The 17,600-nt window shown below is 48.8% G+C and overlaps 1 protein-coding gene across 4 annotated transcripts in view; it reads left to right on the top strand.

Moving 5' to 3' along the window:
- Window positions 1–16,794, top strand: part of PPM1E (protein phosphatase, Mg2+/Mn2+ dependent 1E) — a 61,419-nt gene extending 44,625 nt beyond the window's left edge. Inside the window, exons 2-9 of one of the 4 annotated variants that reach the window (XR_005259402.1) lie at window positions 3,899–4,017; window positions 8,325–8,524; window positions 10,339–10,527; window positions 11,004–11,147; window positions 11,388–11,481; window positions 11,751–13,214; window positions 13,373–13,463; window positions 13,717–16,794. Coding sequence is in view for 1 of the 4 variants with exons in the window: in XM_038157723.1 (XP_038013651.1) it covers window positions 3,899–4,017; window positions 8,325–8,524; window positions 10,339–10,527; window positions 11,004–11,147; window positions 11,388–11,481; window positions 11,751–12,802 (1,798 nt within the window). In the remaining 3 variants the exon portion in view is untranslated. Of the gene's footprint in view, window positions 1–3,898; window positions 4,018–8,324; window positions 8,525–10,338; window positions 10,528–11,003; window positions 11,148–11,387; window positions 11,482–11,750 lie in introns of all 4 variants that reach the window. The other 3 variants (XR_005259400.1, XR_005259401.1, XM_038157723.1) reach the window with 3 other exon arrangements.
- Window positions 16,795–17,600: the final 806 nt, after the last annotated feature.

Below are 17,600 nucleotides of genomic sequence, written 5' to 3'. Positions count from 1 at the left end.
TGGGAATGTGCTGTACTTGGTTCTTTTCAGGTCATGTTCTTGGTCTTGGATTGCTGGGTGAAACCAAATATGCTGCTTTATCCTGTTTGCCTGTGGATTTGTTTTGTGTTTCAGCAGATTGAATAGCATTTCTATTTAAATCATTCCTCATTCTAACTAAAACAATTGCTGTTCTGTGGTGTCAGGGGATTCCTGAGGTAACAGGAACACTGTACGTTTTGTGATTTACTGCCTGCTTTGCCTCTTGAAAGCCCCAGTTCGTTTTGGTCCATTTTCCCTGCTTTGTTTGGGTTAGTGATGCCTCATCATCTCCCCCAGACCATGACAGGCTTGGGGATTTTCAGCCCTGGTGGCCCTCGCTGTGGATTTTAGGCAGGGGCTGCAGCTTCATTTTCCCATCAGCAGTGCTAATGCTCAGAACTTGAGTTTTAAGAACTTGAGGTCTCTCTTTGCTGGTTTCCCCCTCTCCTGCAGCTGTTGATGACACTGTGAGTTACCCAGAGCTGTTGTTTGCCTGTGTGTTCCACTTAGCACTTCTGGCAGTGCACGAGAAGAGTGAGAAAAACCTAAGGAAAGCTATCAGAAGTATGAAAGTATAAATCTCCTATAGATTGAAAATATCTCCCACTCTCATCTTGGTATTTTTCCCTTCAGTTGGGCTCTTAGCAAGAAATTCCAGAATACTTCACAAACACAGATTTAGGCCTTCTACAGCCTTCCTCCTCCTCCTCCTCCTCTCCCCGAGGAAATGACATTCTCATTCCTTGTTTGCAGATGAGGAATGAAGGTCTGAGTGGTGAAGTGACTCGTCCAAGGTCAGCTGCTGAGTTAGTGGCACAGCTATGAATAGACAAAGGCATTTTAGCTCTCAGCTCTCGGCTAAACAAGACCATGCCCTCCCAGTTTCAATTTGTCAGACTTCATGACTAATAACATTTGAGCATCTAGAATGTGGCAGAAGAATTTCTTTTCAGAGCCAGCAGGTAATCCCTGGCTACACCAGCAGCAGGGTGGGAGCTCCTCCCTGTCCCCAGGGATCCTGTGGTACTTTTTGGGTCTTGTGAAGAGGGGAGAACTTCCCCCCTTGGATTGCTGTTTGTGGCATGCTCACCTGAGTGCTCACTTTGGTGCTGAAAACATGGATCTGCTCACCTGGGTGCTCACTTTGGTGCTGAAAACAGAGATCCCAGAGCTGGCTCCTCATTTGTCTCGGTGTAGCAGTAATGAAGTGTCCTCAGAGCAGTTTGCCTTCAACAGCTATTTTAAACCTCCAGTGCAATCTGCTGTTCCTTGAAGGGAAAAAGTAATTCAACTAGAAGTGCTCTGAGGAGCCAAGGGAGAGAAGTAAATGTTGAGTGGTGCTAATCAGGAAGAGGAAGTCATCTGTCTGCGTGTGGGCACCTCCCTGCTCACATGGCACAGCCCTGCAGCAGCCACATAAGAAGCTTTGTGATCAACAAATGTCAACGGCAATTAATTCTTCGGCCAGCAGCTGTTATTATTAGGACAAAGAGTGGCCAGACATAGAAGGAAAGCCTTCAGCTGATTTGTTTTCTCTACGTTTCCCCTCAAAATTGATCAGGTGCTCAAACCCCCATGGTGAACTCCCTTGCAATAAGAATTTCAAATTTGCCATCTCTTTTGTTTTCAGTAGGAGAGTTTGTATTAGATTCAGAGGAACAGCTCAGGGAAGGTGTTTGGAAAGTCTTCCTCACTTTAATGCTATCAGGATGGAGAGGAGTTGTGTGTGAAGCTGGTAACGTAATAATCTGTGGGCTGAATTAAACCCACCTCAGACTGGTTTCCTCAAACTTAATTCAGGGAAGCAGAACAGTTTTAGGCCTGACTTAATACCTTCCCAGAGTTATTCCAGGATTGCTACAATGCAACTGTGGGTGTTCTAAACACACCTACGCTGCCAGAGAATCAGGAAGGATGTACTTAAAATCCTTTAATTTATCTAATAACATCTTTAGCAGCTTTTTGTGTAGGTTTAACATTGTAATGGAAATGCACTCTTTGGCTGGAGATAGAGCTGCTGTGTGGAGATGGGGAGGGAAATACTCTGACCTGCTACACCCCCTGTAAATGCACCTTTCACTTGTGTCATCGGTCACTGCAGTTAAAATAACACCTGCAATTTCAGACACAAGTGTTCATGGCTCTGGGTATGCACAGACATTGCTGTGCCCCCTCCCAGGCCCAGGCAGAGCAGAAATTCCTCCTCTCAGAACAATTTTTTCTGTGCTGTTTGGATCCTGAGTCTATTTTAGCCACTGCTGTTGCCCCGGTTCCTAACCAGGCTCCCTCTTGGCCCATCAGTGGATATTCCTGAGGGTTCTTTATAAGTGACACAAACCAAGTTTGGTTTATCTAGAGTTCCAGCACCGAGCTGGTCAGGGGAAGCCTTGGACTGGAAAGAAGCTCAGATTCCTGCGGGTGCCCTGCTGGTAACTGCTGGAACAATCCTTCTATCCCGGGCACTGCAATCTCTCCCTCTTTGGGGAATCTCCTGTAACACGAGCAGAGCCAGCACCACCGCAGGACAAACCTGCTCCTTGTGAGCCAAAGAAAGACAGAAAAGACAAGACAGGAAACCAGCTCCTCCACGAGCCAGCAGCAAGGGATGTGCCAGTGTTTTCCTCCAGATGGGAACGGGATCAGAGCCCTGAGCTGGGCTGGGACGGGCCGGCCCTAAGGCAGCTGATTCCTCCAGCAGCAAGGGATGTGCCAGTGTTTTCCTCCAGATGGGAACGGGATCAGAGCCCTGAGCTGGGCTGGGACGGGCCGGCCCTAAGGCAGCTGATTCCTCCAGCAGCAAGGGATGGGCCGGTGTTTTCCTCCGGATGGGAACGGGATCAGAGCCCTGAGCTGGGCTGGGACAGGCTGGCCCTAGGGCAGCTGATTCCTCCAGCAGCTGGGAATGCCCGCCTGGGAATTCCAGGGAAAACCCTCGGATGGATGGGGCCCTAACGAGGCGCTGTGTGACTTCCAGAGCTTGTCTCTAGCAGTGTTAGACAAAGCTATTTATTGTTAATCTTACCCTTTAATCATTTATAGATATGTTGAAGAGAAGAAATAGGTTAAGGAAGTGTTGGTGTTCATTGCCTGTTCCCTGGGTTTCTGCCTCGGAATTCTGTGGTTGATGGATGGTTTCTGGGCTGAAATTGGCTCCGTGTCTCTCTGTGGCCCTGTGGCAGTGGAACGTCTTGGGAAAGACACCATTACCCCAGTAAAATCTGTGGAAATTGGAAGTTTCAGGCTGTGTCAGAGGGGACACCTGGAGAAGTGGAGGCTGACCAGTGGGAAATGCAAAGTTATACATAAATTAAGAGGTATTAAATTCCTCTTGAATAAGAGAATGTACATTAAAGTGGCCTTGGCTTGCTATAGATTAATTAACCTTGGGGGACACCAGGTTTAATTAAATACAGTGAGTTAAAGCCACTTCACTCTGGGTAGAAATCATTCCTGAGGGAGCTTTTTTACCTTATGCACCTCAGCTCCCTGTGGGTTAACCTTAACTTCCAGTGCCCCTTAGGGAGCCTTTGGACACTTTGAAATCTGAGGAATTCTGGACCCCTGACTCCAAATCTTAGGAGAAACTGGACTTGAGTAAAAATTGTACCATACATATGTAAAAAATGTGCAGTTGTGCGACAGACTCTGGAGGGTTCAAGTCTAGATTTGAAAAGAATTTAAATAGAGGTTATCAACTGAAAGATTAAAACTTTAGAAACAGGGAACAGAGGAGTGAAAGAGGGCAACCAAAACCCACCAGTGAGTCTGAGGTCTTGCCACAGGGCTCAGGCAAAGAACCTTGGTGAAAAATACACTCGTGGTACCTTGCTGAATCACACTAAAACATCTTTTTGTGGTTTCTCTTTTTCCTTTCCAGTAACTGCCCCTCATTCCTGGCCTCTGCTTTAGCCAGAGCAACTTCAGATGAAGTCCTGCAGAGCGACCTCTCGGCGCATTTCCTGCCCAAGCACGTGGACAACGCCGACGGCATCATCCGTAAGTGCCACCCGGATTGCACCCCCTGGGCTGCACTTCTGGGACAGCAACACCCCACACGGATGGAAAAAGGTTCATGGGGAGCTCACCACCACTCCCGATAGAGCTGCAGGTGTCATTTCTCAGTCGAAGCTGGAATCAAACCTCTGGAATCACTCTTTCAAGTGCATTTTCGTGGCTGATGGCCCTGAATCTCTCTCTCAGCACTTTATACAATGTGGTTCTGCTGGCAAGTGCCAGTTGTCCTCCCTCATCCTTGGAGCAAAGTCAAATATATGTGGGAAGAGATAATTTAATTCTGAATTATTTCAGTCAGTGTGGTTTTTACTATGGCTTGTAAGGGGTTTTTTTTTATGGTTTTAGCAAAAGGTAATATAAAGAGATTTTGTGATTAAAAGGAAGAAAATTCCTTTTCCTCATTTATCTGTGTTGGCTGACAAGATTTTTGCAGCCTCCAGCTCAAGGTCATGCACCCTAACTCATTTCAGGAGTGTGCTGGCCTAAATAACCTTGAAAATTGCCTGGGTTGTTCATTACAACAAAGACCAATGTTTCTCACATGTATTAACAGGAATTCTGTCATTTGATCTAGAAAATACAGTCCCCAAACCACTTTGTCCTTTCCCTCCTTTTTTGATTAAAAAAAAAATCCTGTAAATTATTCTGGGGATAAGGAGGATCTATAAATCTGGCTCTTCAAAAAGGAAGATTTTGCTGTATTCCCCAGAGGCCCTTGGAAACCTCAGGAACAGAAAAACATGCTCTGGGTTCCCTTTCTGTAGGTATTGCTGCCTCCTCCTGCTGAGCAGGTAAATGGAATAGATTTGTCATTGTTCTGGCTGAGCAGCCTTCATTAATTTCAAATTGAGATCTCTGAAACTTGCATAAATATTTGACAGTCTCCAAGGAAATGTTGACTAAGCCTCCACACAGAATATCTACAGAATTCAACAAAAAAAAAGGAAAAAAAGAAAGGAAAAAAGCCACCACAAACCCCTCACACCTACAGAAACTGACATTTAAATATATCTAGGGCTGTAAGACAGAGGCAGACATAGATTGAGATGGGGACAGACTGGAGCAGGCACTAAGAGTAGGCTCCAGATGCAGTTTGTTGAGGTGAATTGTCATAATGAGGATACTTGGAAATAAAATATCCCTTTGCTGATGCAGTGTGAGTGTTAAATTGTGAGGGTTTAGGGAGAGAGGAAGGGAGGAAACATCCTCTGGCCTGTAGTAAAGCAACAGCTTCATACAAACCCTGCCATTTCAAAAAATCCAAGTGATAATTTTCCAAAGCAGAACACCAGCTCAAGTGTCATTGAATGACAGAATCACAGAAAGGTTTGGGACATTAAAGATCAATCACCACCCTCTGCCATGGGCAGGGACACCTTCCACCATCCCAGGTGGCCCCAAGGTCCATCCAGCCTGGCCTTGGGCACTTCCAGGGATCCAGGGGCAGCCACAGCTGCTCTGGGGAGCCTGTGCTCCATCAGAGCTTCATCAGCCACAAGGGCCAGCTTTGGCCCAGCAAACCCAGACAAAAGTGCTGGCAGCAGCAGCTCCATCCTGGACACCCCTCCAGGGGAGGCCCTTGAGAAGCCTGGGCTGGTGCTGAGAGGAGATCTGCCCTCTGTGGTGCCACACAGGGAGACTTCGGTGCTTTGGAAGAGAAAAGGAAAGTGTGGCAGGTGGTGAAAATGGGATTTCTGCATCTTGAAGTTCGATGCTCAGAGCTCACTGTGCCCTGGTGCTGTTTGAGCTGCTGCAGAGTGTGAAACCAAGCTGAATTTTGCTGCCTGGCTTTAATATCCAGTTCCATGTCAGTTTTTTTATGAACCCAGAAAGATTTTTATTCTGTGTAATACAAAGAGACATTTACCTGATTTGCCTCAAGTTTGAATGTGCTGAAAGATAAAAAAAAAAGCTATTTCAAATTTCCTTGGTGGCACATTTCACTCTGAGAATTGCAACGTGACAAATCATGTCCTGCGCTTAGGAGTGGTGAAAGCAGCTCTTGGTGTGGAAAGAAATGAGAAACTCCATGACAGAAGAATGCAAATCTTAAAAGAAGAAAAACTGGTTGGAGTCCACAAATGTAGATTTGCAAGATTAGGGGTCTGTTGTATTGGGGGTGAGCACGTGGTTTTGGATATCTGAGTCACAGGCCATGACTCTTCTCTTCCAGCTGCACTGGGGAGGAGCAAGAGATTTTCCATGCGACCTGAATGATGTTGGATTTCTGTTTTGAAAAGTCAGGTTAAGGACATTTAGGTTTGGAGGGGTTTTTTTGTGGAGGAAGAGAATCACGTGGAAGTTTGCCATTGTTAAGGAACCATCAGAGGCTGGATGACAGGACTGTGTGACCTGGTGGTGGAATCAAATTTCCAGGAGATGTCACAAAGCAAATCATAATGTCAATTACCCAGTTGTTCCAGGTTCTAGGAGATGGATCTTAGAGACCTATAAAGGGATCTAGAGCTCCTAAATTAAGGAAAACCTTGGTCTTGGTGCTGACCCCTGTTGTCACACTGTCCATGTTGTCAACACAGCTCATAAAACATGGCACTAAAAAGCAGCAGCTGATTCCTGGTATCCTTTCTACCTTCTTTCTGCCCTGTCATCTTTGGGAACAGCAATGCCTGAGCTGGATTTCCCACTCGCTGTGGTGCAGCTCAGCATTGCCTCCAGCCTTGGGGATTTGGGAGCAGCAGGAGGGAAATGAAATTCTCCGTGACACAACTGCAGTGCCAGCTGAGTCAGCTCTGGCTCAGCGTGGCAGCATTAACAATTGATGAGTAATTTCCAGCTGCGAGGGGGTGGTTTTTATTGTGGCATTTTATTATTCTCCTGTTTTAACCTCACAAGCAGTTACTGATGATGCTGACACCACACACAGTCCCCTGGGAAGGGCAGTGAGGCTCTCAGCAGGGCCACTGGGTTCACTGCCACCCCCCTGCAGAGGTGCCACCGGTGACTCTGCCATGTGCCCACTTCCCTTCACCCCTGCCCGGTGGGGAGGAATGGGAGAGCAAACTCTGTGGGCTTTCCTGTGGAAAACAGAAGTTGGACACCTCAGATTGGACATGTTCCCTCTTTAAACAGGTTACCCAGAGAGATTTCTGGTGGCCCCGGGGAGAGCAGTACAGGTGGGGTGAGGAACCCCCCAGTCACACTGCGGCAGTGGTGGGATGGCCCAGCTGTTTGATTTCCACCCCTCTAAAGCTGGGTGATCAAGGGGCCAAAGTTCCTTCTGGTTCCTTATCCAGTGTCTTTCCAGCTGAATGCCTCTTGATTGAACCAACTCATAATCAACAGAGCCGGGACACTATCTTGTTCTTGAGGGTCCTGGCCCCCTGCTCACCGCAGACCTAGGACAGAAATTTGTAAAAGCTGCTTTTAGGCTCTTCACAGAATTCCTGCGACCCGAGAGCCGCTGCAACTCTCTCCTCCCGGCCCTGCATGTGAGCCCCTCCTCCTGCAGGAGTGATTGGCACTCCTGGGTCGCTGCTGTGAGCTTTGAACATCCCTGGCTCTGGTGAGCCATCGTGAACAAAGAGATGGGGATGTGTTCGGCTCTGATGCTGATTTCCTGTTTTCCTCTCCTGGATTTCAGAACAAATGTCAAGTGCCTGAGTTTTCACATTTTAAAATGACAATTTCTCAGAGTGCCAGTTCAGCATTTTCTTAAATTTGAGGCCTTTATGGTTTTCTCATTTGCTCATGCAGATTTCTCTGACGCACCTTTGTCAGGAATATGGGAATAACAGGAAATCAGGGAATAGCTGAGAAGGCACCTGTGCACTGCTGAAAGTGCACAAAACATCTTACAATCACTCTGCTAATTTCTGCAGGTTGTTTCCACTGTCTTGCCTCAGCTCTGCAGTGAAATGGTGTTGAGAATAGAGAATCTGGTCCAAACCCAGTGTGTCACTGTCATGGAGGGTGGCACCCTGTGCCATGACACAGTCCCGGTCAGAGCTGCACCACCCTGGGCAGGGCCACGCCAGGGATCCAACACTTTTCGTGCCTTTCATTTTCTCTGCTGCTGCAAATGAGTTCCCCAAAGGCACAGGCAAATGTTTAAGTTAAAAAGACAAACAAACAATGAGCTGCTTACTGATGAATGCTGATTATGGTGAGTTTGGCTTCTTCTTTTCATGCATCAGAGCCCAGAATTTCCCTGCTGACATCAACTGCTTGGCTAAAATGGTTTTGTTTCATCTTTCTAATGCATGCAAGGGAGAAAACTCTGACTTAATAACACTCTCAAGGCTTTCATTTGTGGTTTGTGCCTTCCTCAGAGATCCAGACGGTGAAGTTGGCCCGTTTAGTTTACAGCAAGCTGCACGAGATCTGCAGCAGCTGGGTGAAAGATTTCCCCCTGCAGCCCAAGCCCCACCGCTACTACGAGACCTCCATCCACGCCATCAAGAACATGCGCAGGAAGATGGAGGACAAGCACGTCTGCATCCCTGACTTCAACATGCTCTTCAACCTGGAGGTGAGCACACACATGCATTCTGTGGTCAGGATTGTAAATGCCAGCCCAGCAGCGAGGGGAGAGAATGATGCACCTGACTCCGTGCTCTCAGAAGGCTAATTTATTGTTTTATGATACTGTATTGTATTAAAGAACACTATAATAAACTATACTAAAGAATACAGAAAGGATACAGACAGAAGGCTAAAAAGATAATAATGAAAACTCCTGACTCTTTCCAGAGTCCCCACACAGCTTGGTCCCAATTGGCCAAAGAGTGAAAACAGCTCACAGCACAATCACCTGTGGGTAAACAATCTCCAAACACATTCCACAAGAGCACAACACAAGAGAAGCAAATGAGATAAGAATTGTTTTCCTTTTCTCAGAGGCCTCTCTTCCAGCTCCCTAGGAGAAAAACCCTGGGCAAAGGAATTTTTTCAGAGAATGTGAATGCCACAGGTCAGTGGTTTCCATCCTGGGAAAGCAGGAGGTTCTCCACTGAGGGAGTGAAGGGTGATGGAGCTCAGCAGGGCTGGCAGTTGGTCTCACAGCTCATCTCTGAAGCCACTTGGCAGCTGGGGGTGGGTCTGCTCTGCTTTTCAAGCCTTCCTCTTGGAAGGAAGAAGCCAAAAGAAAAAAAGAAGGAAATTAAGTAAAAAAATCCCAAACAAACCCAAAACTTACAGACTATGGGGTGCAGCTCACACACAATTCTAGAAATGTGAGTATGGTGAGTATGTGTGAGTATGGAACTGTCTTCCTTTCCATTAATTTCTTGATGTGGTCATTGGTCAGACACTCATTCTTGCTCTCCCTTGAGATATAAAACTGGACACTCAGGAATGGAAAGTAAAAGAAAATGGCAAGAATTTTACTTTAAGGATCAAATTGCTGCGTAATTACTTCTTTATTACACCCTGTCACCTTAATAACCATCTTCTGCCCCATCCACATTCTTACCTTTAAAAGATATTAATGCAAACAGAGGCAGATGTTTCCTTTGCCTGTCAATTGTCAGCTTTCTCATTCCAATTTGTGTTGGAGCCCATTACCTAAAAATTACAATGTGCAAATATTCCAGTCACTGAGCTGGCTGTCAGGGTTGAATTGGCTCTGTCAGTGGGTTGGTGCTGTGTGTGTGAATAGGCACTGGAGTTGCTGTCTCCTGGTACCACATTGTTTCTCTGAACAGAGGAGGTGAAGCTGAGAAAACTGCCTTGAAGATGAGTGATTTTGCTGTATTTGATTTGTGGATGTAATCACAATTTTCTGATGAGAGAGCACATGCAGTTTTTTTAAAACACGGGCATCTAAGATGATATGTTTTAGATGTAAGGAAAAAAGAAGAGTGAAAGCAGAGCCTGCCTGGCTTCACATTTTAACTGTACTGGCATTTTATCCCTGGTGGATTCCAATCATGATGTAGACTTCATGCAAACTGTATTGGATGTTCTTCTCTCTCTGTGGTTTTTGCAGTAACTAAATCTCCTGCCCAATTTGATGAGAATGGCACTTCCTATTTGAGTTGTGTGACTGAGCTGTAACAAATGGGACCTAAGGAGCACTGAGAGCACCACACAGGGGATTCTGGCAGGGCATCTCTTGCACTCTGCAGGTAGAATTCAACAGCAGGGTGGAAATTTCCCACTCATTCAAGTGCAGGTGGTCAGGGTAGTTCGCTTTTCCAGTGGAGACTCTGTCTCTAATTGCACTTTAATGAAGACAGAATATGAAGACAGAATAAATCCCAAGCTCAAAGCTTTAAGACAATCCAATGAGCTGTTTGTGTTGCTTTCACCTGAGCTTTTTCCTCCCTGTGTTTCCTCTGGCAGGACCAAGAAGAACAAGCTTATTTCGCAGTGTTTGATGGTCACGGAGGAGTGGATGCTGCCATCTATGCCTCCATCCACCTGCACGTGAACATGGTCCACCAGGAGATGTTCCAGCACGACCCAGCCGAGGCCCTGTGCCGCGCCTTCCGCGTCACCGACGAGCGCTTCGTGCAGAAGGCAGCCAGGGAGGTGAGGGACTCTGAGAGCATTACCCTGCAAATCCTGCCCTTCCAGAGAGGGGCTCCAGGCGCAGCAGAATCAGCTCAGAGCTCTCCATGCCCCGCCGGTGGCTTTCTGTCCGTAGCTTCACATCCCATAAAAATGTCAGCTCCTGCTTCTCCCAGCTCCAGCTCCTCTGAAGGATGCTGCTGCCGTTCCCGCAGGCTCAGCCCTCAGGGTCACCAACACACGGCTGTGCCTGCCAGCAGCAGGAGCAGCCCCAGCAGTGCCCAGCTCCTGGCAGGCAGCTCCCGTGCCAGGGGTGTCATGGGGCACATTCCTGTCCAGCCAGGTTGGCTCTGAGGGGCTGTTAGTGAGCAGTCGTGGCTGTAGGGAAAGCTCTGCCTGTTCCTCCCTGGGAGCAGGCTCTGTGCTGCACTTCCAACGTGTGCTGTCCCTGAGTTAAGGAAGAAAATGCTTTGAAATGGAAATGTATTTTTTTCCAGAGCCTGCGCTGTGGAACCACCGGCGTGGTGACTTTCATCCGAGGGAACATGCTGCATGTGGCTTGGCTGGGGGACTCCCAGGTCATGCTTGTGAGGAGAGGCCAAGCTGTGGAACTGATGAAACCCCACAAACCAGATCGAGAGGTGAGAAGGGCCTGTCCAAACACCCCTGGGCAGTGACCAGCACAGGTCAGCTTTGGGGAGCGCTGCCATGCCAGGATCTCTTTGAGCAGCAGAGCATGTTCCACTTCTCCTGGTTTGTTTGGATCTGTGAGCAAACCCTTTGTCTCACGGGGCCTGCTGTGTTTGTGAAAATGCAGATGTTGGTGGGAGTGTTGAGTGTGTGATGCAGCTCTGAGTGCTCTCTCTCGTGTTGCTGTTCAGGATGAGAAGAAGCGAATCGAGGCCCTGGGCGGCTGTGTGGTCTGGTTTGGAGCCTGGAGGGTGAACGGGAGCCTCTCTGTCTCCAGAGCTATTGGTAAGAGAGAGCCTTCCTTCCTTTTTGAGACTTGCTTTGCTTTTTAACTATAAAATTTTAATTTTCTAGTCATCAAAACCTGACGTACAGCTGAAGATAGACCTATGAGCAATAACCTCTATTTTTCCCCCTACAGTCTGAGGGAATAATTTCCAAATAATTGCTTTAACTTGGGGTAAGAGTCACTGGCTCCACACTGAGTTAATAAAGGGCTGCTGGAAGCTGTGGCTGCAAACCCACGGTTGTGTTTCTCTGCTGTTCTCCCGCAGGGGATGCTGAGCACAAGCCATACATCTGTGGGGACGCAGACTCTGCCTCCACGGTGCTGGATGGCTCTGAAGACTACCTCATTCTGGCCTGTGATGGCTTCTACGACACGGTCAACCCCGATGAGGCAGTCAAAGTGGTGGCTGACCATCTGAAGGAGAACAACGGCGACAGCAGCATGGTAGCACACAAATTGGTGGCATCCGCTCGGGATGCCGGCTCCAGCGACAACATCACCGTCATTGTGGTGTTTCTCAGGGACATGAGCGCGGCCGTGGCGGTCAGCGAGGAGTCGGACTGGACAGAGAACTCCTTCCAAGGCGGGCAAGAAGACAACGGGGAAGACAAGGAGAACCATGGAGACTGCAAACGGCCCTGGCCCCAGCACCAGTGTTCAGCACCTGCAGATTTAGGCTATGAAGGACGAGTGGACTCCTTCACCGACAGAACTAGCTTAAGCATAGGGTCCAGCGTTAACCCCTTGGATGATCAAGGCTATTTAGACCTGACAAAAACAGAAACTAGTACACCTCAGAGTGCCAAATGTCTGCCACCAGTCCAAGCGTTTAGTCCCGGCGTACCAAAGAGCGTGGGTTCGATCGGCAGCTCCCCGGTGAAGAGCGAGTCCCCGGGGCTCAGCGCGCCCTGGGGCTGCGGGCGCAGGGAGGACGCCCCTCGGAGCTCGGGGGCTGCAGGGCAGGGCATCTACAGGGTCAGGGGCTTCTCCCCCGTCTCCTTCGGGCTGGAAGATGAACTGTTCCAATCCTTGGGAAAACGAGCCGCGTTCCCTCATTTCCGGCTCTGCAACGGGAAGAGGCGGCGAGGAGCCAGGCTCAAACCAAAGTTTCACACGCCGTTCTGGGCTCAGGAGCCTTCCCAGGGAGAAGGATCCGGCCTGCCCTTCCCTGCCCGGGGCCGCAGGAGCAGGAGGGCGCTGGCCCGACCCTCCCCGTGGCGGAGGCTGCCCAGCCACGGCCCTTACAGCGAGTGTTTGATGCGAAGACAAAGTCATTGTATACCAGACCCGCACCTTCATCAATGCTGTAAAATGTAACCACCCCCTCGTGTTCCCCTGTCAGACTCCCAAAGCAGACATTCCCAAAATAAAACTGGCATCGTCAGAAAGCGAAAAAAAAAAAAAAAAACAAAACAAAAAAAAAAAAAAGAAAAAAAAAAGAGGTGGGCATTTCCGAACTGTTACTCCAGTCCCCTGCCAAGCTCAACCCCTGTGTAAATAGAACTAGGAATTAACCAATGTAGTTGTTTGGATCTCTAACAAAGTTCGGTGGTGGTGCCACCCCCAGCAATGCCGCAGCCGCACACACGAGTGTCCAGCCACATCCAGCAGGGAGAGCCCAGCAGCCGCTGCACCAGGACAGACAGCGCCAGGGCACGGGCCTTACACACGCAGAAGGTTGCACCTGCCTGAGAAATGTCTGTGGAGCAATACTCAAAGAACGATCTGGGTTAGAACTGCCAAATTTTTTTAGAGCGGGGGGAAGTTTCCATAGAGTCGAGGTGTGGGGGTGTTTTTTTGGGTTTTTGTTTTTCTTTTCGTGTTCTGCTTTCTGTTTATTCCAGGTGAGCGTTAAGATGAATTAGAAAATTACATCCACTTTTGCAGGTAGACGACTAAAAGCCATACAGGGTTTACCAGGTACCTTAGGAATGGACACACTAAGCTCCTGCTGCTCTGGTCTCAGACTCCCATCGAGGTACAGACTCATCATTTAGCTTTTTTTTTTTCCATGTAATATAAAATGCGGACTATGAAGAAAACTTTCTTGCAGTTAAAAAAAAATAATATTTCCTATGGCTGGAGGTGCAGTGTAGGGAATTTTCGTATCTTTCTGGTGCTTTTAGTGGCATTTTTCTCATTTCTCAGTTTAGGAGATTGTTCTCAATGAGTTGAACATGACTGTGCTTAATGCTTTGAGCCAACCTCTTCCCACCTTAACTTCATCTCAGGTCTTAAAAGAACCCAACCCGTGGAGGTGTCCGGTCCCACCCCTGTCCCGCGCCCGTCCCGGCGGAGATCAGGAGCTGTTGGATGAGCTGTGTGGCTCTGGGGAGGATTCCCAGGTGGCAAAGGCAGCGTTTCCCAGCCAGTGGCAGCAGGAAGGACGCAGCACCGCGGCTGTGTGTTCAGGGAAGGATGCCGGAGCATCCCAGGGGATGCAAACGCCTTTTGAGGATGCGGCAGAGCAGGGGCAGCGCTGGGGCCTCAGCGGAGAGGGAGGAACTCGGTGCCCGGGCAGGGCTCTGCTCCGGCTCCCCCGGGCCCAGGAGGGCCAGGGAGGAACTCAGCTGCCCTTCTTTGCAGAAGCAGCGGCCACCAGCCCCTCCCCGCTCCCGAGGTGAGGTCTCGCCCTTAGGGGAGCCGCTAATTGGGACGTGAATAAGCGGCCGATTCCCATCAGCTCCACTAAGTCCAGATCCCGTCCCTACCCTTTGTTCCAGCGATGCGTTGGGAGGAGTATGAACAAAATAAGTCTTCATAGGCACTTAGTGAACAATTCATATCATTTTAGCAGTAACAATAGCAGTATTAGTGCTTAGCTAGAATTTGCAAAGTATTTTAATATTAAGTAGTCGAGAAAATTATTCAACGTGACAAGATGGCGAGGCTTGAGCTCCGCCAGTTTCCGCTGCTTCTCTCTTTGATGCACTATTTTAAAAGCAATCCGATGAACAGCAAAAGGCTTCGTGAGCAACCAGGAGTTGGAGTGTGGCTTTAGATTCCTTTGATCTTTTTCAGATTTTGTTTTAATCTTACCGGGATCATTGGCTCTTATCTGCCATCTTATTCTGCCTTAGCTGTTGTCAACGTTCTCTTTAGCTGCAGCTTCTGTTCCAAGTCCGATTTACCGAGGAAATTTGAGAAACCATGAAATGGTAAAATATGCAACTCTGGGGCATCTCTGCGGTGCCTTTGTTTTCAATTATTCACAGTAATAATGACTCACTGAAAGTCCATCTTTAGCTGACTGTCATGCTCTGGAGAGAAAGGTGGTGTAAGTGCAATTCTTGATGTGAGTAAATTAGAATGCAAACCCGTCACGGATGATAAAACTTCTTCCCAGTCTGCAGGAGCAGTTGAAGAGCACTGGACTGCATGTGTGCTGTTTTGGGAAGGATCTAGCTTTTTTTAGGTGTGGATTCATAAATGGTAATTCTGCGACTCATCCCATTTATCTTGCTAGGAGAAAAAGAAAACCCAATCCACCATCGTAGTTGCAGTGTGGTCAGGTAAAACCATTGTATAGATAGAGCAAGTGTTCATTTCTTCACTAACTGCATATTTATAGAGTAGATAGGAACCATTTGTAAGGTAAGTCCTTTAAAATTCTATAATATTAAAAGTAGTGGTTATTGGTCTGATTATGCTGCTCTTGATTCTACACACTAGACAAAAAGCAGTGCTTGTGAAATGCAGTGTTTTCTCTTAATGCCACTGGTGATAGGAAGTAGTTCCTTCGGTTCAAACTCCTGTGCCCTTATCTGCTGCTTGCTGACGTAAGCAATAATCCCTCTCTAACGGTATCTAAGTGTTCTGTATCTCGTACCTTGATCGTCTCTCTGGTGACAGTGTAAAATATTAGGCTAATAGAGAAGTAGCTCGTTGTATTTATTAACTGTTGATACTGAGATTTAGTCTGTGACCCGTGTTTTGTATTTTTATCGTGTATCTTAGTGGTGGTGAACATTTGTACAACGAATCTTTCCAATAAAGAGCTGAAGTATCCCTTTTCCGCGTTCACACGACCCCGCATCCCTCTCGGTCGACGTGCTGACCGTGGTTGCAGAAGCAGGAGGTAGCAGTGACACCGTGACTTTAGCTTTGTCCTGTTTCAGTCGTGGTGGTTTTGAGGAAGGGGCTCGGGGCTGCTTTGCCCGGAGCCGCTCCAGACTCGCTCGTAAGCTCTTCACTGTGAGCGCCGCGGGGCTCCCGCGCCGGAGGGGCCGCGGCGCTTTCCCAAGCCTGCAGAGAGCAGAACAGCACCAGGGCAGGGAGCTCTTCACCCATTCCATTTGCACTAGAGGTGGGTGGAAACGCACGTGTGGAACTTTTCTTTACCTAGAAGTGCCATCCATTGTCCTTGCGAGTGAGAACCGGTCGTGGCCGAGCGCGCTGGCGCCGCGGCGCTGGAGGACAATGTCCAAGCAGACTTTAACTTACACCACGTTTCTGGTGGTGCATCATCCTAGAAACTCCACCTGTTTTTGGAGCACTGTGTGTCAGTTGTCCCATGGGCAGATGAGGCACAAGGAGTTGTGTGCGCAGACGTGGCTGCTGTAGTTCAGGCCCGCTCTCTCCTCACCGAATCCTCCCGACCCCAGGATTCTGCGGGAATAAAGCAAAATGAGAAAGATTGGTCTAAATTAGGGGCTGTTTTAGCACAATTTCTTCACTCGGCACTCAGTCACATAAACAAAGCCATCCAAGGGGATACTGCAGCTTTGTTCATGTCTGTAATTTAGGGCAATCTTTCTTTAATTCACATCCTCTTTGCGACAGGAACAAAACTTTCTACCCTCGTATCGTGTGCAATAACAAGGAAGCATTAACAGGACCTCGGGCCCCGATGTCCGTGCCCCTCTCCAGCCCTGGCACCCCAGCCCTGGCACAGCCCTTGCCAGCATCACAAACAAGCCCCACCTGTCAGGGTCTCGTGCACCCCTTGTCGTGTCCGGTCTTTGCTCTCCTTCCCTCTGAAGACACCTCGGGATGAGAACAGGGGAGGTGGCTGAGCTCACCTGAGTGCTGCTGCTCGTGGCCAGCCAGGCACGGTCTCAGCTCCTGGGGGCTCCTGCTGACCTTTCTGTAGTACCTTGTTCATGAAACATGTTCTTTACGAAGTGAATAAATCCAAGCTAAATCATGTACCAGTGTTGGGACTTTTCCATTTGCAATCTTGTTCTACACTTCACCCGCGAGTTCAGTTCTAACCATGTATTAGTCATCCATATTTTATTTATGAAAGCTGTTTATACAGGAAAAACTGTTGAAGTTTTACCAATATCTTAATAAAACAGTAATTTAAACCACACTCCAGCTAGTCTGGTTATTGAAGAGCTAACACAGGCAGCGAGCAGCTGTGCCTGTAGCGTGGTGCAGGGGGGGTTTCCTCTGTGGGATTTGGAGCTGGAGTTTCCCTGTTGAGCTCTGAGGAGCCATTGTGGCAAAAAGGGATGGGGCTGTTAGGGCACAGCCCAGGGACATCAATGTCTCCCAAGCCCCTTTCCCACCAGCTCTGAATGAGCCGCCCATGAAAGGTGAGCAAAGCACCAGCTCCTCTCCCCCCTGCAGGAGCTGGGCACAGCCCCTGTGCCTCACCGGGGCCTCACTGAGAGCCAGGCAGAGCTCCCTGGCCCCGGGGCTGAGCTGTGTCACTGCCCAGAGCCAGGCAGAGCTCCCTGGCCCCGGGGCTGAGCTGTGTCACTGCCCAGAGCCAGGCAGAGCTCCCTGGCCCCGGGGCTGAGCTGTGTCACTGCCCAGAGCCAGGCAGAGCTCCCTGGCTCCAGAGCTGAGCTGTGTCACTGCCCAGAGCCAGGCAGAGCTCCCTGGCCCCGGGGCTGAGCTGTGTCACTGCCCCAACACGCACAGGCCACCTCCAGGGTGAGGGCCTGGCCCTGGCCCAGCATCTGCTCCCTCTGTGGTAACAAAGCAACTTTGGGGAAAACTCCACCCCCTTCTCCATTCCTGTTTGAATCAAGGAGATTTCAGCATTTGGTCTGCTCTGTTCTACAAACAGAATCCCAGAGGGGTTTAAGTGCTTTTCAGTGAATAATTAAGGAAAAGAGTGACAGGAAAAAGTCTCTCCACGCGCAGCCAGGCGTTGCAGCGAGCG

The sequence above is a fragment of the Motacilla alba genome, chromosome 19 (assembly GCF_015832195.1).
Source record: "Motacilla alba alba isolate MOTALB_02 chromosome 19, Motacilla_alba_V1.0_pri, whole genome shotgun sequence".
NCBI classification, from domain to species: domain Eukaryota; kingdom Metazoa; phylum Chordata; class Aves; order Passeriformes; family Motacillidae; genus Motacilla; species Motacilla alba.
This window is presented reverse-complemented; position numbering and strand designations above follow the sequence as displayed.